Raw genomic sequence first — 24,755 nt, 5'->3', positions numbered from 1 at the left:
TACTTTTAAGCTTTTTTTCAAGTTGCATATTATATGATTTGGATGTTTTTTATTGCGGTTTTATGACAGAAAAGATAAATATATCAGTACATAACAACATTCAATGTTTTTAAGTGATTATGTAATAATAATATATTTATTCAGTACCATTGGCCATAATGTACACACTTAAATGCAACACAAATAAATAAATAAATAAATAGATTGTTTGACAAGAATAACCACTACTGCTACATAAGTGATTATGTAACAAATAAGGGATGACGTCAAAAGATCGATGTCGGATAAAAAACTTAATTCCTTTAGTTTTTTTCCAAACCCCCCTACTCCCCACTGAAACTTAATTGATAAATATTGGTCATGGCGTCAGACTACATTCACCATTAAATACAAATTGATAATCGGACAGTAGTATTGCATAGCAGTTGGCTGTCGGGTGGGTGTAAAAATATTTTACAAATGCACCTTATTTGACGCACAGATTTACACTCGAACCAAACCATTTTCTCGTCTTAGATGTGTTTTTTTCCTTTTCGGTTATTTCTGTCCATGATTGGATGGAAAAAAAACGAACTACAAATACTCCAAGATTTTTTTGACTTCATTAAAAAATAAAATCGTTTTTGTAGGATGGAAACTTTTTGAGGTCAAAACCCCCCCACCCCCAAACTAAAGGAAATAAGTTTTTTATCCGACATCGATCTTTTGACGTCGCCCCTAAGGTTTATGATGTTCACTACACACTACATTTGAGTCACTTACATTGGGAGGAATTACCGGTAATTTGTTTTTGAGAGGAATGAAACTGACATACATGTATTTATAAATTGTGTTTATCAGTATGATCTCTGTTATTCGGTTCCACATTCCAGATAGCAATCTGGAATTCCCTTCTATGTTTGATGTTTTTATACTTTATGATATTTTCAAGTTCTTCAACTTTACTAATTTTGTAATACCTATTTATATGTTAGACTAGATATAGTCTATTATGGTAAGGACTTTGAAAAATCTACAAATAATAGACTAGTGAATCAGTAGGGAATGTTATGTGCAGGCCTGTGCATGCAAGTTCCCATGGTAATGTACTGAAGTCATGGAGACAACCAATCAGTGTTGACACGGAATTCCATAGCAATTCACCAAACTATTCATGAATGTCTGGATTCCAAGCTATTTAACTACACCACATAAATGATAAATATGATTACATTTAGTCCATGTTTGAACAACTATAACAGGGAATAATTTTAATTTTGTCACTATACACAGATCCCCGACTTTCTCCCCTCTGACGAGACTATTTAAGATGCACCCTATTTTACACAATTCTATTAAATGATTTATTTTTCTGACAGGCATTAGATTTATCAGTTATGAACATATTTAATTAAGCAACACATTAATTGGTTCAACCATATATATTTAATGTTCAAACTTGACAACCTAAAATAAGTACACTAAGTTTTGCAAATTACATTAAAAGTAGAAATATTTGTAGGTAGAGGAATTTCTACTATATATACATTATAAGTACTGAATAAATAACTGTAATATTATAACCCTGTACTCTGACCTGCATCCCCTCGAGTAAAAATGAATTCTTCCAATTGTGGGCCAGTAGTGTTAACTACTTAAAATCAGATGTGTGGTTCGTTTCCAGCACGACATACATTTATGAAAGAAAATTCTTCTTTTCTCATCTTCTACAAAACTGACCTCCCCAGCAAAAAATAATCTCAGCTAGGATTTAACAAGGGCAAGAAAAGGAGCTACTTATATTTTGTATAAGTAATCGCACAAGCTAGAATGCAATTATGATTAGCATCTTGTTAACACACAAGACCTTAGCTGACCAAGGAATCTCTGAAAAGTCAGAATTGTATTAAACTTACAAGATCCTTTGTGTAAAATGTGCTGTTTACAAAGATTCTTTGTGTAAAGTGTGGTGTTTACAAAGATTCTTTGTGTAAAATGTGCTGTTTACAAAGATCCTTTGTGTAAAGTGTGCTGTTTACACAGATCCTTTGTGTAAAGTGTTGTGTTTACAAAGATCCTTTGTGTAAAGTGTGGTGTTTACAAAGATCCTTTGTGTAAAGTGTGGTGTTTACAAAGATCCTTTGTGTAAAGTGTGGTGTTTACAAGATCCTTTGTGTAAAGTGTGGTGTTTACAAAGATTCTTTGTGTAAAGTGTGGTGTTTACAAAGATCCTTTGTGTAAAGTGTGGTGTTTACAAAGATCCTTTGTGTAAAGTGTGGTGTTTACAAAGATCCTTTGTGTAAAATGTGCTGTTTACAAAGATCCTTTGTGTGAAATGTGCTGTTTACACAGATCCTTTGTGTAAAGTGTGGTGTTTACAAGATGATATATGTAGTGCATATAGCATTCTTCACCAGGTTTAGGAAAGGTGACGAGAATCATTTATAGCATCCACACACCTTCCATCTTCCTTGTTTTTCTCACACGTATCATCTGCAAATCTGATTGGTCCTTGCATGCAATGTGAAATTGATGTCACCAAATAATCATTCCTAAAATGCCAAAAGCATAGCCTGTTTACTTACTAGACAAATAATTGTTGTGAAAATTGTTTGAAATTTAACTGAACCGCCACTGCTGTTTGCTAATTTACTGTTAAGATACACTGACCGCTGACTTAGCCCACAATTTAGTTAAAATGTTGTCTATATATCTGTAAATACATTGATGAATCCAAATATTAATTATTTGTTCTATCACAGATGATAAACTGGCAGCAACGCACTTTCAAGAAACAGCTGGAAATGTATACACTTATAAAGGGGATATCAAAATTTGTGACTGTGTAATATCATACTTATTATTATACAGGTGTAGCTATTTTCATATGTTCTGAGTCTATGGTGAAGAACATATAAAAATGACTACACGAGTTAATAAATAATATATTACACGGTCACAAATTTTGATATCTTATTTATCACATGTATGCATTCCCAGCTGTTTCGCTGGAACACTTCTATATACTAATTTACTAACACTTTGGAACGTCTTTCATGACATAACACATGTCTAACAATAAAAACCCTGTGTGAACAACAAACCTGTCTATTAAAATCTATATCAGTCTTGGCTATAAATGCTATTCCATAAATGAATACGCTATAAAATAAAAATTTATACATTTTCAGTATTCAATTGAGACAGGTTTTGTTGCAGTCAGCAACACTGAGTGTTCTGTTTACTATGATGGATGTTAAGGCAAATCTGGATAAATAAGTGCAGTCCCAGTACCTCCAGTACGTGGGGTTCTACATACTCGTGTTATTTCAAATGTGTTTGACGAGTCCTTTCAATGAGGCTGCCAATATCCAGATGATAGTATTCTCAGGTGAGGTTTATTGTTCCAGTTTAGATATTTTCAACAACCAATAGTGGTTATTGTTCTATGTCGCTGTGTTTCCATATGTTCCATCTGGTGGTCGGTATAATTTAGGTAAAGTAGCGACTTGAAAACCATTGAAAGCATATTTTCGGATGCCAACATTCTTCATTGTATTGGTCCTCCTAGTTCCTTCACTGTGAAAATGCACACATAATATTAATTAACATAAATACGCAATAAACCTTAAACATGTCAAATAGCTGTATACATAAAAAACAATATAGGGCCAAGAACTAGCATTTTTGGAAATACTGAGTGGCAGGATATTAAAATCTAATCCTTTGGCTGACAAAGACTTACGATTTGGGAAATTTATAAAATGTGAATCCTGCATAATTCATTGCTTAGACATCGCGTACATTGGTTGTGACCATCAGATGCTCACTCAAAGCAGATAAAGCCACATTAATGAGTTTTCATTGCCCTTTTTCACTTGGAAATGTTAGAATTATATTTGTCAGTATGGAATAGAACGTTTGAGTGGCTATTTAAAATGTACCATTTTATTTGTTATATTCTGTGGTGAAATAAGCAATGAGAAATCCAAATCTTAGTGTCAGTATCTCTGCCAATCACATTACTTGATAAATATAACCATAATCACTAATCCAGACAATGTATAAACAATTTAAAATTGACAAAATGTAAATCATTCTAGAACTACAAAGCAACCCCTTAAGTTAAAATGATTTATAAGCATATACACAAAAAATGTACATGTATGTATATGAGAGGAGTGGGGGTGTACTGTTATTATGAGACCAAAACTAAAAGGGTGGACTATGTCTGCAGTTGTTACCTTCTCATCGTATCCAGTAAATGTGCAAAAGTTCGAGCATCTAGACCATAATTTCGTTGAAGTATCATACACTGTTCTAGCGTCACTGACATAGCTGTTCTGTCCTTTGCACTTTTACAACTTGTAAAACGTATGCCATTCATGTGACTACAAATCTGCAAGGAAACATTGAGTCTGGTTAAGTATATAATAAAGCGCCCTCACAGTTTAAATACACATTTCTCTTCTTTTTATTTTTTAATTGACGAGCTTCGAAATTTACTTCACCTCGGCAGAAAGCTGAAGTATGTCAACGTTTTTAGATTTCTTTGCGCCCACAGCGTCTTGTAATCGTGCAATGAGCACATCCAAAGAGTCCGTCCTTGAAACTTCAACAAAACCAGCTGCAAGGAAAACAACGATTTACAACAATTATTGTTAAATATAATATACATGATCATGTGGATCAAATGTATTGTTTAATTTCTAACATTCATGGCATATGTTTTGCAGAAAACTTGGATGACAACTTATACAGTACATGTCACCATTTTGATCAGAGACAGCAAAAATTGAAGCAAGTTAAAAACACTGAACAAACAACATGGTAAATACTATGTATTAAACAACGTAATTATGTACTGTGTGCGTAACTCAAACCAGTGCTCGCGTACGGCACCTAATCTCCTAGCACATCACGGCCATCTTTCGCTTGGCCACCGGGCATCCTCAATAAAGGATACTTAATAACAGAGCTTAATACGTGCAGACAGCATAAAACTGCCTAATTACATTTCTTGATGCAGATTAGCATTAATGAATCAATGAACCATGTTTAATAATCTTGTGAAACAACTTACATTTCCTCTTCGTCAATTTCATAAAATTCTCAAAATAGTTTTTCAGATGGAAGAGATTTTCCCTGTTTATCTGGTCTTGAAATGATGTATCTCCAATTCTGTTGGGGGGGGGGATTGAAAATACTGGGTTAAAAATCGACATGATGCATTATCCCTAAAAAGTCACACATCCTGGCAAGTTATGGAGGTATTGGGAATATAGCAATAATTTCTAGGTTAAATAACCTAGGAACTACTAAATTTAGTCTATTAGTAGCGGAAGCACTATGAATGAGATGTGTCTATGGTCAAAATAAATTGTATTTTAATGATTCAATGTACAGGTATCAATACATGTGTAGTAGTAACAGTGGTAAGATGTAATGAAATTTGATCTGTGATTCAGATGAGCTACAGACATTTGTTGGGGACTGTACACTTTACTTGTATTTTTGGGAAAAATATAATTGAGAAATTAACAATGACAGTGAACTTGTACAACCCAAAGTACCATGATATGTGACCTTCAGGGGTCATGAATAAAGCCTAGACTACACAATAACAAGTTCCTTCTGAGAGTAGTTGTAATCTGTATTATAGTTTTTATCATCACAATCACTCATAACTGGACCACCTTAACAAAATGCACAAACCCCTGAAATTTACTAATACTAGTATTCAGAAATAATGCTATTGCATACATCGAGTAATGATTGTAGTAATGTATAGAACTGATCAGTGACTGAGACAAAAGACATCCAGACAGACATATTTGAAACTTTTAATATTATATTTTGTATGCAAAATATAATATTTCTACTTTTTCAATCTCAGAACACACCCAAATCTAAAGGCTACACCCCTACATGATAATGTAGAACCCCATGCATATCATTTGCATAATTAGTTATCACATTGGCAATATGGTTGCAATACAGTGATGATTATCCACTCCTTACCTGAATGTTGCTATGGATACAAACCTGTTATAGAAATTTATGAGGGGAAAATATAGAAGTGAACAAACGAATGGTTTGGGGACTAAACTAAACCATTATATTCCTGTCGTATTTGAGTTCTTTTTTTTTAGTTTAAATTGCAGATTTTTAATTGGCTGACCACAATGATGTTGTCAACTTACCTTTCAGCTAAAGTGGCGAGTTCATTAATTCCCATCGTGAACAACACTGGACATAGCTTGATCTGCTGCCCTCTCTGGACCTCATTTGGTAATCTTGAAAAACTGGAACGAGGTATGGGGATTTCCACAATAACGTGTGACCTAGGAATGAGGTAATTCTATTTCTATTATAATTATACGATTCATTGTTTACAGCTGCACACTAATTCTCACCATTTAATACTCATTCATCTATTTTGTATGCAGTCTGGGCTAAATTATAATTTTTATTATGACAATCTCAAATTGTTTTTTCTATGTTTCAACTCTGTCCCAGCAGTGACAGATTTTCCTCCGGGAATTATTGATATAAAACAATTTATAACAGTATTGAAGTATTACAGCCGTTCTGAGAATTATTTGGACAGTCAGTTAGCAATATATCTTGGAACTTTGCAAAACACTTGGATCTTTTCCAATCTAGACTTGATGGCACCGTTGTATTGGCACGCCCACAATTGGGGGCATTTCATTACCTTGCTCGATGCGGGTAAAACGCGGTTTTTAAAACGACATGCATTGGGTACCATACATTAACAGGTTATATGTTGTATATGCATTCAAAGTGTTATTTTAAATTGTTATAACCATCTGAGTCTACCTGACATAGCGTAATTTACAAAACAACTCCCGAGTGTTGAGTAACCCCAGGTATTAATGAACTCGTCGTTGGTGGGAAGGCTCAAAGTAAAGTTTCTTAGCATTGGACGCGCTGCAGTTTCGCAACAGTTTTGAGCCAAACAAAAAGTTGTTTTTACATTACTGGTGCACTATGTATCAAATTCAGATTTTATACCAAGGTGAGTGAGTACGTCAGGGATACACGGACGGCAAACTTGATTATAAAGGTTTCATGGACTTTGTCAAATCAAAAGTGCCTTCCTTGAGCAAATCACTTTTTCAACTGTAGTTTGAAAATGAAGAGGGTATGACGACCTTCATTATGTCTAGTCCATTTTTGTAACAAGTACAAATGACTAAAATGAGCACCCAATTTTTAAAATTACTGAAAATAATTACAATATAAATATAAAAAAATAAAGAATAGTTTCTGTATACGCACGCTAGATAATACCGTACTCGACCACGTTAGCGCCCAGGGTCCTCAACTCAGAAAATCACGATTTTTTAGGGGTGGGCGCTTACCCGAGCACCCCCCTCGAAAAAGAGTGCAAATGAAAAATTTGATTCATCAAGTGACAAATTACGTCTTTGAGGGAAAATCAAATTACGAAATTAGTTGAGTCGTCATTGATTTTCACAATGAAGAAGCAGAAATGATCACAACAAATACGCACATTTTATTACAATATTAATTACGTACCACCAGAATTCACGTTATTAAAAACATTTGAGTCTGTTGGAACACAGTCGAAGTCAAAATTGTCATATTATCTCCACTAACGAAGGTGTTGGATCGTATGCAAACTCTTGATGAAAATCACTTTCTGCCATGATGCATTTGCATATTTGACCTGCAGCAGCGTCCTTTGACCTAATGGGTCAAGTTGGTTATTAACCAATCAGAATGCTGTGTTGTACTGATGCAATTCTTCGGAAATTCCCCAAGACTTTCCGGTAACGCAATGTGCAAGTGAATTATCGATGTCTAAGTACGATCTGTTGGAATTGATTTCAGCGAATAAACGATATGGTTTTTCCAAAAAACTAGTAACTAGCCATTTTTGAGAGGTAAACTGGGTATGGCATAAAATATTTACCGCATTTTACTTGTATTAACAGGTTATTGTCGAAGCGTAGTTTACGCACGGTTACAACATGTTCACAGCGGTCGATATCCACACTGTATCATATAAAAACAATTACCAAGATTCGTTACGCAAGACAAAGTTTTAAATTAGTTGCATTTTGAAGGGGTGGGCGCTTTGCCGAATGTGACCCCAAATATAAAAATTGCGCAAAAGTGGGGGGTGGGCGCTTGCCCCGGCATGGGCGCTAACGCGGTCGAGTACGGTACTTGCAATTCACCAAGCCGACAACCCCTATGAAATAGTAATCCCAAACCAAGCGCCTGTGTTTTGCAAAGTTGCAAGTCATTTTGCTAACTGACTGCCCGAATAATTCTCAGAACGGCTGTGGATGATGAATAAATACGTCACAAAACTGACCTGTCACCTTTGACACTAGGCATTTTAGAATCAGTCTCGAGTATAAATTGAATGGTGACGTTATTCAGGTCTTCAATTCCTACAACCATGTCTTCAAGCATGCCCATTTCTGTACCTATATAAACAGAACCCAGGTATTAGTGATAGTGTACCAGACCCATTGTAAATGAATGTAAATCTGGGGTCCTAACAACACAATGTATCAACAACTTTGCGACTGTCATAAAACATTCCTAGCAGTGAAGTTTATAATACATGTACTCAGAAGCCAAGTTCAAACCCAATTGATTCATGGCCAGGTATCCCAAATATTGTTTCACAAATTATGTTTTGCAACAGAGTTGCCAATCAATGATTGGTTCACTGTGTGATAAATCGATGCAAGATTGGACCCGCTATTTACAAATAACAAAAAGAGCCACTATGTGATATATACATGTCTTGTGAGAAGTTTCAACAACCCTGATTCAAATACATACATGTATGATTTAAACACAGCTTGAAAATGTAAACAAGGGACAGATCATTTAAAACCATAGGGAGGGCATGGTAGATTTTAAAACCAAAAATCTATCTCATCATTTAATCCTCTTTCTATTTCAAATGGACCATTTGTAAACAAATAGTCACCATCTTGGGTGAAATCAATTAAGTCTTGTCATTGTTCAAGTTTCAGTGTTTGTCCATCAGACATGAAAATAGCAGATTAAAAAAATTCCTGCTGTTAAAATTTTACCTGGAATTGCCTAAAACACCATGAATTGGGTCTGTACTTATAAAATACACTTTCAATGAGTCTTTGAGGTAGTCTTTCACAAAATAAACTGCATCACATATTTTCAGATTTTCTTAGAAATGTCCTGAAGGTAACGTGAAATTATGCCCCCAAAATCATGGAAAAAATACATAAAAGTGTTTAAAATTTTGCATATGGGGATGGCATTTATGGATTAAAAAAACAGATATAATATACTACTCACTGTAAGTACTAAGTAAACTTTCAAATTGAAGTAGAATTCCGATTTGAGAGATCTGACTTAAAAATTTTTGATCCTTGCCATGTGTAGACAACTTTGTGTAAACTCCAGCTATCGCTCCTGTAATCTACAAGACAATCAACATGTAAACACACACATGTACACAATTAACATGAAATAAGTAAATTATAGGCAGACTTGAGAAAAGGTTCAAATTGCTCAGACATATTTTTAGGATAGCTAAACATGGCAACATGGCCGCCAAATTGCCATAGTTACAAATATAACTCATTATATAGTTAGAAGGGGGCAAGGGGATAAGCTGGTACAGGTTACAGATAAAAAAAATGCATTTTACGATTTTACAGGGAATAAAATGGAAAGTTTCATTTACAGTAAAAAATAGGTTTTAACACTTTACAAATAAAGCAAATTCCTAATTACATTTTTATAATATACTTGATAATTTGTATTTGAGAATCAAAATTTGAAACTGGCATTAAATTCCACATTAAATGAAGAAAATGCGTTATACGCTTACAAAAAATAAGATCTTTGTACAAATTACGAACGAATAAAATAGCTGATTACATTTTACAACTTGCCCATGTCTACGAATTTACGTTTTTTATTTATTTGAATTACATTATTACGAAAATAAAAACAATTGATTACAGCTTACATAAATATACCCCTTGCCGACCCTCTAGTTATACGCTGGCAGTAATGATGATGAACAGACTTTAATACAGACAAATGGAAGCCATATTACTAGTTCAGGCTGGGTACATCCTCTCTCTAAAACTACTGGGTCCTTAACTTTGCACAGAATGGCTTGTACTTACTGCTTGTGTGAAGACAATATCTCTCCGGTGTTGCAATTCAGAAACCTTTATACGGTACTGATGTCCTTCCTACAAAGGCAAACCAAAACTGATAATTTTAAAAGGTATTTTAAAATTAATATTATAAATTAAATTGTAAGTTAATCTAATAACTTAAGGTCCTTTGTGGGATTGCAACCTAATTACAGGTCAGAAAATTATCACATTTTTTTTTGAAAATTGTGAAACAAGTCAAAATATTTAAAATGTGAAAAAGCAAAAATTGACATATCAAAAATAATTCTGATAGGAATTCACGTTAAAACATTATTTCATTATTTCCTTTAACATTGTTCTTTATGGCTAAAAACAGTGATTTTTGAAAAATATTCAAGTACACAAAAAAAAATAGCCCCATGATTATACAGAATAAAACAATGAACATTGTCTTGTAACTTATGACCAATTTTCTTTATTATGAGCTAGGCTTCTACCTTAATGAGTATCAGCGCCAAGCAGTCTGTTAAATGTTGATATAGGTGATTAATATTACTGGTGAGAGACTGTACAGTCTTATTTGCATCCTCCTGCCAGGTTCTGTCATCTACTGAAACACTTTCCGCTTCTATCATTTGATTTAACTTAGTGATATCATCTTTAATCTGTTTTGAAGTGTCTTGCTGAAATATCAAAAAGAAATTATTAGGATGATGATTTACGGTATTTTCAGTAGCAATAAACAGCTCCCGGGGGGTTCACTCTATATGCTGTTACTACCCCATGTGCGTTCCAAATTTAGCGGGAAAGCGGGGTGTTTTTCACCTTCCAGAGCATGGGAGGCAAATAGACCCCTTAAAAATGCTACATAGTAACTTGTTGATCACACTCCACTTGATTGCAAAAAAAACGCAGAGAATGCTTGTAATATGGGGTAGGATGTTCTCAATATATGTCTGAAATAGGGGGTGTTTTTTTCTTCAATATGTCTGCTCTAGGGGGTACTAAATTTACATTGCGTTCACAATAGGGGGTATGGTTTGCCAATGTGCAAGAACGCACATGGTGTAAGGTTTTAAAATAGAGTGACCCCCCAGGAAACAGCCCTATGTAAGTGGCACCAATGTTAATAGTATATGCTGATAAAAAGCAATTATAACCGCTCACCCAAGACTTTTCGTTCTTTTTTGGAATACTCTCCAACTCTTCCCGGGCTTCTTTTAACGTGTCCACTGCTTCTTGAATCAACGGATTCTCACACATCATCAATAATTCACACACCTATCAATGAGGTCAAAATGTACAAATTATTAAACATTAAAGAGTGTTTATTAATGTTTATTATTTCCCAGCAAATACTGTGATTTGTGTATTCTATTAATTAGACAAATTGGGTTTGTAAGTCATGCATAAATCCTGCTCAGGACAATTATTCTTAATCCCTCTATTGACATTTTTAATTTCACTTTCAAAATTGTTTTGATTTGGGCTTCAGAGTAAATTTCACTGCAGGTTTTTTGCTTTTTGATGTATCGGTAGAGTGAAAGTGAAAACAGTGCCTTTGCCTTTTTTCCTGCCTTCAAATTCTGGTGTGTCAGCCATTTTAAAAAACATGAAGCAACAATAACAAACCAATTTCTGGTCTTCGGGTTTGAATAATCTCAAAGGTAACCAATAATACGCAGTGTAACTTTCTGCAACAATGTTGCACCAGTCAGCATAAAAACTTCAGTGAAAAATACCGATAACATTTAAAAATAAAAAACTAAATATTTACTCAGCTGTTACCCAGAAGAGACCAAGCTACTTCTGGTAAGTAGAGGGCACTTCGGGTAACATCAGGGTTAAAAATCATAATCCTGAGCGGGATTTATGTTTGATAAATAAACCCAATTTGTCAAATTATACTATCGTATTTGGTCTATTAGAAGTGCATCTACAATAGAAGCACATAAACAAAACCACACATTTTATGCGTTGTACACTGGAGCTTTAAATTATGACCTTAGCAACACACCTTTAATGTAGACGCATGCACTACTAATAGAGCAAATACAGTATATCTATAAAATACACAAATCACAGTACCGGTAGTATTTGGTGGCAATGACATAATTAATGTGATTTGTGTGAATTGAATTAGTGAGACCATGAAACCCACACTCTAGGCAAGGCTATGATTCACTTTCATTTCTTTTTTACCGTTCTATATAGAGGAGGCCATCTTGAATTCGCCCCAGCCATAAGAAAAACTCGAGCAGTTAAAAAATCAAAAACTTTCACAGCCAAACATTATTTCAGGGAATTTTAAGCTAATGTCAACGAAATTCTACCACATTCAGTGTTTTTGCATGGAAAATCCTGAATACGAACACCTCATTAGGCACAGAACCTAGTAAAACTTCCAGGGGTAAGACCTTCTCTGATTAGCTTCATGAATTTGAACACTGTTTCAGTTTCAAGTGCCTGAGAAAAAGTTCTGTGCTTGTTAAAACACTTGTACGCAAAAGATTTTTCATGCAAAAATACTAAATGTGGTAGAATTTCGTAAGTGGTTGGCTTAAAGTTCTCAAAATAGAACGTGTGTCTGTTCAAGTTTGGGATTTTTTGTCTGTTTGAAATTTGAAAACATATTTCATAACTTTTTTAAAGTTTTTCTTAAATCTAGCAGGATGGTATAGTATAAATAGCCGGATGGTATAGTATAAATATCAGTAAATTAATTTAACCCACTTATTACATTGGTATATGCTCTCAATTTATCACAACTATAATTTAATGAAGCAGTAATATTTTTTGTGCAAAAAATATAATTATGAATTTTATATTCTAACTTGTGTTGAAAAATTACCGTTGACAGAGTGTGTTTCAAAATAAAAATGCAGACAGTTAATTTGTTAGTTCAAAAATGAATGATATTTGATGATGAAAATAAATTATATTGTTAATTTACGAAATATCAATTTTTTAAAAACAAAACCACTGTAAGCAGATCTTTGAAGCGATTGTATTTTCCTATTTCACACATTTTGTTTACCTTTCCTCTGACAGAATAACTCATACCCAATGAATTTGGAAAACCAAATGTGTGTGGTCGCGGCAAAATGTGGTTCGGTGACTGCGCCAAATAGTGCAGTTTAGGGGACCGTGGTTGTGTATTGAGAGGAGATAGAATCTACATCAAAAGAACACGATATGAACATGCAATAAAAAAATAGATGTAAGGGTTAAAGAAGTAGAGATAAAAGGATTTGACATCGAGATGAACAACTGAATTAAAAAGTAACACCGACTGATGAGGTACATGTAAATTCAACATTTGACATTGTTTGAATCGGGTTAAAGAAGTAGAGATACTAGTAATAGAATTTAACATCGAGATGAAAGACAGAATTAAAAAATAACACTGACTGAGCTTAATCAGGTAAATTCAACATTTGACATTGTTTGAACTAATATGTTTTTCAGCAACTTTCTTAGATTTTGTTATTCCATGCAATACTCAGCCCAACTGTGGTACGAAATGAACATACATAGAGTAAAATGTTGAAATGTTCATGTTATTTAATGCAAACTACAGAGTGAAAAAATAATTTTTATACTTGAACAAAATATCAATTAGCAAATTAAAATATATGAACAAAATAGTAAAAAACAAGCAGCCTGTTGGTTGAGATAGCTCCACTGTTAGTAACGCACATTCAAATTAGAGAATTGAAGATATCATTAGAAAATGAACAATATGTATAGTATCAATGCAATGGGACTTGCTGTTTTCAACAAGAATTCAAAAATTAACAAATCTGAGAGCGGTCCACCTGTAGTACCTTTATGTATTCAAATCAAATCAATCAGACTTGCAGTTTTCAACAAGAAGTAAAAATCAAAGAAAGCTTAGAAAGAACTCCCGTGTGCTGAGAGTTTTGGAGACACATTAAAAATTAATTCAAAATTACTTATACTTGAGATATTGATGGAATAGCTGAAAACTAATTATGCAAATAAGGTAACTAATATGAACAGATTTAGGTGTAAAACTAATAAGGTCTGCACAATGTACCAAGTTTCATTGAAATGTGATTAGAACCAAAAAAATATTAATTATTATACTAATTAGAGAATTAATATGAACAGATTTTAACCCAAAATTAATAAGGCTGTCTATTGTTCTAAAGCATTTATGTACCAAGTTTTATTCAAATGTGATGATCAATACTTGAGTTATCAGTATTAATTAATTATGTTAATTAGATGATTAAGAAGCATAAATATTTACCAAAAACTAATATGGTGCATAGTCTTAGGTTCATTAAAATGTGATGGGTACTCTTTAAAAGTTTCATTGAAATCCAATGAGTGGTTTTTAGACATCAGTGCAATAGCCATAGAACAGCAAAAAATTAACTAATTATGCAAATTAGGTAATTAATACATGTAGGCACAATTATTTATCCCAAAATTAATCAGGTCTCTGCATAGTCCTAGAATATCTATGTCGCAAGTCTCATTGAAATGTGATGATTAGTACTTGGGATATCAGGTGAAAAGCTGAAAATTAACTAATTATGTTAATAAGGTAATTAATATGCACACATATTTACCCAAAAACTAATCAGGGGGCTGCACAGTCCTCAAGTAACTATGTACCAAGTTTCATTGAAACGTGATCATTACTACTCGAAATATCAAAAGCTAAAAATTAATTAATTATGCAAATTAGGTAATTAATAAGAACTGATATTACCCTAAAAACTATCAGGTCTGTGCAGTGTCATATGACATCTATGTACCAAGTTTTATTGAAATGTGATGATTAGTACTTGAGATATCAGTGGAAAAGCAGAAAATTGATTAATCATTATGTAAATTAGATAATTAATATTGCACAGATTTTTACCCAAAACTAATCAAATCTGCGCATTAGTTCAGAGCATCCATGTGCCAAGTTTCATTGAAATCCAATAAGTGGTTCTTCAAAAATCAGTGGAACAGTCATGGAACAGCTTGAAATCAGTTAATTATCATTCAAATTAGGTAATTAATATTCATAGATTTTTCCCTAAAACTAATCAAATCTGCGCACTAGTTCAGAGCATCCATGTGCCAAGTTTCATCAAAACCCAATGAGTGGTTCTTCAGATATCAGTGGAACAGTCATGGAACAGCTAAAAATCAGCTAATTATCATGCAAATTAGGTAATTAATATTCATAGATTTTTACCAAAACCTAATCAACTCTGCGCATTATCCCAGAGCATCTATGTACCAAGTTTCACCAAAATTTGATTAGTGGTTCTTGAGATAACGGTGGAACAAAAAAAGTGACATACATACAGACATACAGACATACAGACATACAGACAGGGTAACTGCAAAGACTCCCTTTTGTGCTTCGCACACGGGAGTCAAATATCACTTTTTTTTTTACCAAATATGACAAAAACATCCATCTAAATTAGAGAACTGAAGATATCATCATGAAATAAACAAATCTGAGAGATGTTCACATGCAGTACCTATATACATGTATAATATCAAAGTAATTGAACTTGGTTTTCAACAAGAAGTCAAAACCATTCATCAAAATTAGAGAATTAAAGATATCATCACAAAATGAATAAATCTAAGGAAGGTCTGTCCAAGGTACATTGTCATTGTACCAAGTTTTCACAAGAAGTACATGCATGCACACATAAATTAAAGCACTACAGTCATCACACTGTGATCCACAGTGACGTATACATTGTGCGTAAAATACATTATCGGTTTACACAAACACAGGCTGTGCGCTTTAAAATACTAAAACTGATATCACATAATATGAAAATCTTTCAAACCAAATTATACACGTGTTTAACGTGCAATGAATATGTGCGTATCAAGGAATACTGTCTTACCTTATCTGTGTATTTCGTACACACGTCTGGTAAACTCTGTCGAGACCCCGTACTGACACACAAATTTATTTCATTAGCATACCAATCTATTTTTGTTTTCAGACACTTCAGGTTTTTCTCCAAAGCTTGTATCTCTGGAATTAGTAGTGATATTACTGGCGCACTGTAACAATGACAATAGAACATGTAGCAGTACAGGTGTAATAATTTTTTTGTTAATTTTGAACCAAATCAGAATATTTTCCTGTTTGCTACAGGTCTGGATGAGAATCAAAGAAAGATTAGAAAGAACTCCTGTGCTCTGAGAGTGTTGGGGACAAATTATAAATTTATTAGCCTTCCAAACAAGAAGCTTAGCAACAAATATTTGTCTGTTATTTGAACGTGAAAGCAATGTGAACCACACTATTGAAGTTTATAATACTCACAGAGAATACATTTGATTTTTTTATCTGTGGTTTTCAGTCTAATTTTAATATTACAGAGCACATCTACCACAAGTTCACTTTAAATCTGATTTTTTGAGATATCAGAAATAAACTAATAATAATTAGATGATCATTATGCATGTTTTTCATTATTAAACTAATCACTGTGGATTATTTCAGAGCATCAATGAATCAGATTTCAATGAAATGGGATGATTATGCAAATTCGGCAATTAGTATGCTTAAATTTCAAACCAAAACTAATGCATTGTTCCCAGGCACTCATACACCAAAATCCAATAAATTTGTTTTTAAAACAAGCAGCCTATCGGCTGAGATAACTCCGCTGTTAGCAATGCACATTTCAATTAAAGAACTGAAGACATCATTAGAAAATGAACAATATGAATAGTATCAAAGCAATCGGACTTACAGTTTTTAACAAGAAGTCGAAAATATCACTTTTTACCAAAAATGACAAAAATATTCACCAAAATTAGAGAATTAAAGATATCATTACAAAATGAACAAATCTGAGAGAGGTCCACATGTAGTACCTATATATGTAATATCAAAGCAATCGGACTTACAGTTTTCAACAAGAAGTATCACTTTTTACCAAAAATGACAAAAATATTCACCAAAATTAGAGAACTGAAGATATCACAAAATGAACAAATCTGCGAAAGGTCTACATGTAGTATCTATATATGTAATATCAAAGCAATTGATCTATTGGTTTTTAACAAGAAGTCGAAAATATCACTTTTTACCAAAAATGACAAAAATATTCACCAAAATTAGAGAATTAAAGATATCATTACAAAATGAACAAATCTGATAGAGGTCCACATGTAGTACCTATATATGTAATATCAAAGCATTTGCACTTGCGGTTTTTAACAAGAAGTCGAAAATATCACTTTTTACCAAAAATGACAAAAATATTCACCAACATTAGAGAATTGAAGATATCAACATGAAATGAACAAACCTAAGAGAGGTCTACCCAAGGTACATATACACCAAGTATCAAAGCATTCAGGCTTGTAGTTTTCAAGAAGAAGTCGGAAAAGTAAAACATTGACACGGACGACGACGGACGACGACGACGGACAATCACTCATATGATAAGCTCCGCTCGACAAAGTCGACAGCGGAGCTAAAAAATGGATTATTATGCAAATTAATCATTTTTTATGCACAGATTTCAACCCCAAACTTATTGTGTGCGTATGTACCAAGTGTCGTTATAATGTGATGATTAATTCTTAAACAAGCAGCCTCTCAGCTGAGATAGCTCTGCTGTTAGCACTGCACATTTCAATTAAAGAACAGAAGATATCATTAGAAAATGAACAATATGCATAATATCAATGCAATGGGACTTGCTGTTTTCAACAAGAATTCAAAAATATCATTTTTCACCATAAATGATTGTGGTTTTTAACAAGAAGTCGAAAATATCACTTTTTACCAAAAATGACAAAAATATTCACCAAAATTAGAGAATTATTAAAATATCATCATGAAATGAACAAATTTGAGAGAGGTCCACATGTAGTATCTATATATGTAATATAAAAGCAATTGGACTTGCAGTTTTTAACAAGAAGTTGAAAATATCACTTTTTACCAAAAATGACAAAAATATTCACCAAAATTAGAGAATTAAAGATATCATCATGAAATGAACAAATCTGAGAGAGGTTCACATGTAGTACCTATATATGTAATATAAAAGCAATCGGACTTGCGGTTTTTAACAAGAAGTTGAAAATATCACTTTTTACCAAAAATGACAAAAATATTCACCAAAATTAGAGAATTAAAGATATCATCATGAAATGAACAAATCTGAGAGAGGTTCACATGTAGTACCTATATATGTAATATAAAAGCAATCGGACTTGCGGTTTTTAACAAGAAGTTGAAAATATCACTTTTTACCAAAAATGACAAAAATATTCACCAAAATTAGAGAATTAAAGATATCATCATGAAATGAACAAATCTGAGAGAGGTCCACATGTAGTACCTATATATGTAATATCAAAGCAATTGGACTTATGGTTTTTAACAAGAAGTCGAAAATATCACTTTTTACCAAAAATATTCACCAAAATTAGAGAATTGAAGATATGATCATGAAATGAACAAATCTGAGAAAGGTCTACCCAAGGTACATATACACAAAGTATCAAAGCATTCAGGCTTTCATTCACTTTTCCCATCATGCAATTGCGTCTAAAGCAATCGTATTTCGGTAAGATTTTGTCGCACGTGACATAGAACATGGAGTAGCACGCAGTTACTTGCTCTCAACAGCAATCACTTTCTACACGGAGTAAGACGGCTTAAGTCCCGCAATACACAAATTATTTCACGGTTAAATGCAGTACGACTTAATAACATCATTCGTAAACTTTAATTATGACTGGGCGAAGCACAAGAGGTTCAAGAAAGAAATCCGGTAAGCAAGGCGACATTGTCAGCATGGACGATTACGTAACTACAATGGAGAGGAATGAAGACGACACTAGTGCAGGTGGGCAGAAAAGCACATTTGAACAATTCGTGCGTCAGACAATGCTGCGTTTAGAAAAGAAAATTGACGATTTTGCAAACGAGCAACATGCGCAATTAGAACGAGTCAACTTGGTTGAAAATAGATGTAAGGATTTAGAAAAGGCCTTGGAATTTAATGAAGAATCGGTGAAATGCACGACTGACCAAGTTAATGCCTTATTGGAGAGAGTACAGCGATTAGAGGAACAACACCAACAAAGTTTGGCTACTATATCGGAATTACAAGACGAGCTTCTTAAAGGTGAGAGATATTCAAGATCGTACAATTTGCGTTTCGGTGGTATTAGGGAAAATCAACATGAAAATTGTGTGAACGTAATTACTGAGTTACTAAAGGATCGCTTTCAAATTAGTGAGCCTGCTATTGAAAATGCACATCGCGTTGGCAGTACAGGTGGTTCGAAGCCTCGTCATATCATCGCTAAATTTGTACTTAGACCTCAGAAGTTTAAAGTGAAGAAAATGTCTCGCAAAGCCTTGGAGGGAACGCAAATTTTCGCCGTTGATGACTTGTGCAAAGCGGACTATGTGAAAAAGAAAGCCCTACGGCCGATTATGTTAGAAGCGTATAATCGCGGTGACAAGCCAGTATTCAAAAACGGAACTTTATATATTAATGGTAGGGAATATAAAAGTTAAGTTTTTTTGCCATTTGTAATTATCATATTGTGAGTTGTATTTTGAGTATGTCACAGTTACAAATATCCCAAACATGTCTTTTATTTAATATGCAAATCAATTCCCGTTGACGAAATGCTAATTAGCTGTTTTGAGAGCATTCGCTTCATTGCTGTTATCTTTTCATTGTTCGGTTCTATGCACCTGTTTTATTTTTCTTTTGATATTTTCTTGCATTGTTTTTCTGGGCCTCCGGTCTGTGTTTTGAAAACCCGTTCGTGGCGACTGGATGCATTATATTTGTGATAGAGGTAGACAAATCGAAAGATTTGCAAGCAGATATAAGCTTTTTTGTTTGTACGTTTTGTTGTTTTTGTCTTTCGTCTATTTTATAGTCATATTTATATGTTTTATGTACTGTAGTTTATTTTTAATTATGTTATTTGCACTGTTTTGTATAAGAGACTACAAGTTATCTCATCGTGAGAAATGGTACCAAAAATTAAAATTGTGACGTTAAACGTCAATGGTATAAGAAATCTCGTCAAAAGAAAGAAAGTATGGAATTGGCTAAATAGAAAACAAGTGAATATTATTTTCCTCCAGGAGACCCATAGTCTCTTCACAGATCAGTATAGTTGGTCGTCGCAACTTAGAGGTCAGGGTTTCTTTTCACATGGTACTAATAGTAGTAGGGGAGTGCTTACTGTTATTCGTGATATAGACTTTGATGTTAAAAACACTGTCATTGACCCCGATGGTCGTTTTGTTCTTATACATACGTTAATTGAAAATAGCCCTTTCTTGTTGCTTAATATTTACGCCCCAAATGACGAAAAGTCACACTGTTCTTTTCTGGAACATATTCAGTCGTGTATCGACAACTTAGATTATGATCCTGACACTCAGATTATCATTGGGGGCGATTTTAATTTTACCTACGATATTAACATTGACCGTCAGGGAGGCAACCCCCATACTTGGGTTAAATCTAAGAAATCATTTTCAAATTTGCTAGAAAAACATGACTTGGTAGATATATGGCGTATCCGCAATATGGATACTCGACGTTTTACTTGGAGGAGAGGTGGGACCACACCTATTGCCAGTAGGATTGATTATTTTCTTATATCTGACCACATACAAAACATTGTTGACTCTGTCGACTTCAGCCCAGTTTCATTTAGCGACCATTCGGCTGTTGCCCTTGTTTTAGATCCACATGATTCACCACGTGGACCTTCCTTTTGGAAATTCAACTGCAGTCTTTTAGATGACAACAATTATCATAACCAATTTAGCGAACGTTTTGTTGAATGGGAAAAAAATTATAGTAACATAGGTGATAAGGGGCTTCTTTGGGATCTCTTGAAGTATGAAATACGCAAATTTACTATTCAATATAGTAAATAAAAAGCACGACAACGTCGTTCAAAAAACGAAGAATTGGAACATAAATTGAATGATCTTGATATTTTATGTGGCTTGAATCCCACCCCTAAAAATATTGAATATTTAAACGACATTAAAGCGGAACTTGATTCACTGTATGATTATGCTGTAAAGGGTTTAATTGTTCGGTCAAGGGCCCAATGGGTGGAAGAGGGAGAGAAGAGCACAAAGTTTTTTCTGGGACTGGAAAAACGAAATCAACATAGATCTCATATAACGAGAATTATAGGCTCCGACAATAATTTAAAACAATCTAAATCTGAAATTTTGGCCGAATTGAAAAAATATTATGCCACCCTTTACAGTTCAAATCACACAAATACAACTTTGGACGTAAATTTCTTTTCGGGGTTAACCATACCAAAACTTTCGAATGATGAAATGAGTGAGTGTGAAGGTCATATTTCACTCGGGGAGGCGCACCGTTCCCTGTTGTCCATGTCAAAAGGCAGGACACCTGGAAACGATGGTCTCCCAGTAGAATTTTATATTGCTTTTTGGTCTATTATTAGTTCTTATGTACTTAATTCCATTAACTATGCCTATGACCATGGCTGTCTGTCAAACTCCCAGCGCCAGAATATAATCACTTTGATCGAGAAAAAGGGTAAAGACAAACAATATATTAAAAATTGGCGGCCAATATCGCTAATCAATGTAGATGCTAAAATTGGTTCTCTTTGTATTGCAAAGCGGATGGAAAAGTTTTTACCAAAACTTATTCACTATACACAATCAGCTTTCGTTAAGGGGAGGGACGTCATGGATTTAATTAGGTTAATTGAGGAGGTACTCCTTAGTACTGATGAGAATAATATCCCAGGTATTTTAGTTGCCATTGATTTTGAGAAGGCTTTCGATTCTTTAGAGTGGCCTTTTTTGTTTGATTGCCTGAAAACTTTTAATTTTGGTCCATCATTAATTCGTTGGGTGAAATCGTATTACTGTAACGTGGAAAGTTCGATTATCAATAATGGTTTTACCACGGGTTATTTTAAAGTTCAGAAGGGGGTCAGACAGGGAGACCCTTTGTCCCCTACATTGTTTATTCTGGCGCTGGAAGTGTTTTTAATCTCCATGCGGGCAAATCCAAATATTCAAGGTATTAAGTTGGGTGATGAACTTGTAACAAATGTAACATTTGCTGATGACCTATCATGTTTCCTGCAAGATGAATGTTCTGTAATACATTTGTTTAAGCTTTTGAATTGCTTCCAAAAAGTATCAGGGTTAAAAGTAAACACAGAAAAAACTGAAGCCCTTTGGCTTGGGCCCTGGAAAGGTCGAAAAGACACACCTTTTGGTATTAAATGGCCTAAGGAGCCAATCAAGATTGTTGGTGTTTATGTTTCCTATGATACAAATTGGGCTGCTACTTTAAATTACGCCAAGCCAATGGAAAATTTACAGTTAACCTTGAATCTGTGGAAGCAAAGAAATTTAACTTTAATTGGTAGAATACAGATTGTGAAGAGCTTTGCTATATCAAAGTTTGTGTATCTTATGAGAATGGTCTCTGTACCAAAGAAAGTTTTACTTGAGGTAAATAGAAAGTGTTTCAATTTTATTTGGCAAGGTCATGACCGGGTTGCCCGCAATGTTATGATCGCAGACATAGAAGAAGGTGGCTTGAAAGCCCCTGATATCTTTACAATGTACGATACATTTCGTATAATGTGGTTGAAAAGGTACTTTGACCCTTCAGTGACCCATGCATGGAAAAAATTATTCTTAAAAAGGTTAAAGCCTGTTGGAGGCAACTTAATATTTAGTTGTAACTACGGACTTGAATATTTGAAAATCAACCTGTCCGAATTTTATCGTGAAGCCTTGGTAGCTTGGTCTACTCTTCAAAATTTAGATATTAAAAATCAAATATCACATCATATAATTTGGAACAACAAGGATATCCTAATTGATAACAAATCTGTGTTTTTCCCTACAATAGCCAATAAAGGTATCAGTTGCATTGGTGATTTATTTCCAAATAACACACCCGTTAGTATTGCTGTCTTATCTGCTAAACATAACCTAACCAGACTTGAAATATATCTTGTGGGTTGTGTTTTTAATGCAATTAAAAAAACCACGAGGGAAGCTTGGTCACATGTTTCCTATCCTATCCGAAGGTTTTCGTACGATTCAGTGCCAAATATTTGTATTGATGGTAAGAATATACTGGCATCTGTGCTAAGTAAAAATTGTATAAAAAATAACTTTCTTCGTGCAAAGACTATTCATCCAAATAGTTCAGAGTATTTTATAAAAGATTTTAAACTCAATTTTGCTGAAATGTCTAAATATTACGTTTTACCATTTAGGACAGCAATCGACACGAAATCAAGAGAATTTCAATTTAAGTTACTACATAAAATTTTGTTTACTAATTATGATCTTTTTAAAATGAAATCATCAAAGATTAGTAGTCCGAATTGTTCGTTCTGTCATCAGGAAACGGAAACTACTTACCATTTGGTTTGCCTTTAGTGATGTATTTAAAAACATCTTTGGTCCAGATGCTCTTTCCCTCAGGCAGATAATTTTAGGTTGTACTGATTTTTCAGTGTTGGCGAATTATTTGGTACTTTTAGGGAAGCAATATATTTATAATTGTAAAATGAGTAAGAGTATACCGAGTGATGTATATTTTCATTAGCAATTATTTTGTTTTTGTTTTATTTTTTTTTTACTCTTGTTTGCTTGTCTTTGTCGTTTTGTATTATGTAATTAATGTTTACTGTAATGTTTGTAATCAAATGAAATAAAATTGTGTAAAGGGAAAAAAATCATTACAATTAAAAAAAAAAAAAAAAAAAAGCATTCAGGCTTGTAGTTTTCAAGAAGTCCAAAAAGTAAAACATTGACACGAACGACGAACAATCACTCATATGATAAGTGTATTTTATACACAAAGTCGACAGCGGAGCTAAAAATCAATGCAAATTAGGTAAGTATTATAGATGTATATAAACCTAAAACTAATTAGATTGTCTTAGAGTATTTACGTAATGCACCAAGATTCATTGAAATAAGTACTTTAGATATTCATGGAAAAGCTGAAAACTGACTAATTATCACGCAAATAAGGTAATCAATATGCACAGATTTTAATGTAAAACTATTAAGGTCTGCTTAATACCATCAATGTATTAAGTTTTATTATGAATTATTATGCAAACTAGGTAATTAATATGCACATATTTAAACCCAAACTAAACAGGTCTGTGCATTGACCTATAGGCATCTATGTACCAAGTTTCAGAGGAACAGGTGGACACACATACATTCAAATGGTTAAATTGGTTCACACTATATCATTATACATTTCATAATGAAGAGTTAGGTGTGTTAATTCAGTAAGTTAAGGAGTCCTTACCTTCCAATGGATTCTCTATAGTTATGTTGTTGAAGTAATTTTTTTAAACCGCCTGATTTGAACTTTAGTGAGTGAGCCGCTGGTGCGCCTATCGTAATGACATCGTATACTTCATCACCTGCAAATGAAGAGATATGTGTGGGTATAGAAATGATGAGCAGCCCATTCTGACATACAATGTGTTATTGATGAAGCAGGAGGAGAAAACACTGTTTAAATGAGGAAAAATAAATGTAGTAATTCAGCA

General features: G+C 33.7%; 1 protein-coding gene across 1 annotated transcript in view; it reads right to left on the bottom strand.

The window, feature by feature from the left end:
• Positions 1-1,406: 1,406 nt before the first annotated feature.
• Positions 1,407-24,755, bottom strand: part of LOC102806959 (inositol polyphosphate-4-phosphatase type I A-like) — a 50,326-nt gene continuing 26,977 nt past the window's right edge. The window contains exons 11-22 of the mRNA XM_085498010.1: positions 24,509-24,626; positions 16,046-16,208; positions 11,316-11,429; positions 10,646-10,831; positions 10,173-10,241; positions 9,331-9,454; positions 8,351-8,465; positions 6,183-6,323; positions 5,063-5,160; positions 4,491-4,606; positions 4,224-4,378; positions 1,407-3,558 (exon numbers count right to left, since the gene is read on the bottom strand). Of these exons, the coding sequence (XP_085354136.1) occupies positions 3,426-3,558; positions 4,224-4,378; positions 4,491-4,606; positions 5,063-5,160; positions 6,183-6,323; positions 8,351-8,465; positions 9,331-9,454; positions 10,173-10,241; positions 10,646-10,831; positions 11,316-11,429; positions 16,046-16,208; positions 24,509-24,626 (1,532 nt within the window). The 3' untranslated portion in view covers positions 1,407-3,425. The remainder of the gene's footprint in view (positions 3,559-4,223; positions 4,379-4,490; positions 4,607-5,062; positions 5,161-6,182; positions 6,324-8,350; positions 8,466-9,330; positions 9,455-10,172; positions 10,242-10,645; positions 10,832-11,315; positions 11,430-16,045; positions 16,209-24,508; positions 24,627-24,755) is intronic.

The sequence above is a fragment of the Saccoglossus kowalevskii genome, chromosome 4 (genome assembly GCF_978046115.1).
Source record: "Saccoglossus kowalevskii chromosome 4, keSacKowa6.1, whole genome shotgun sequence".
Taxonomy (NCBI): Eukaryota; Metazoa; Hemichordata; class Enteropneusta; family Harrimaniidae; genus Saccoglossus; species Saccoglossus kowalevskii.
This window is presented reverse-complemented; position numbering and strand designations above follow the sequence as displayed.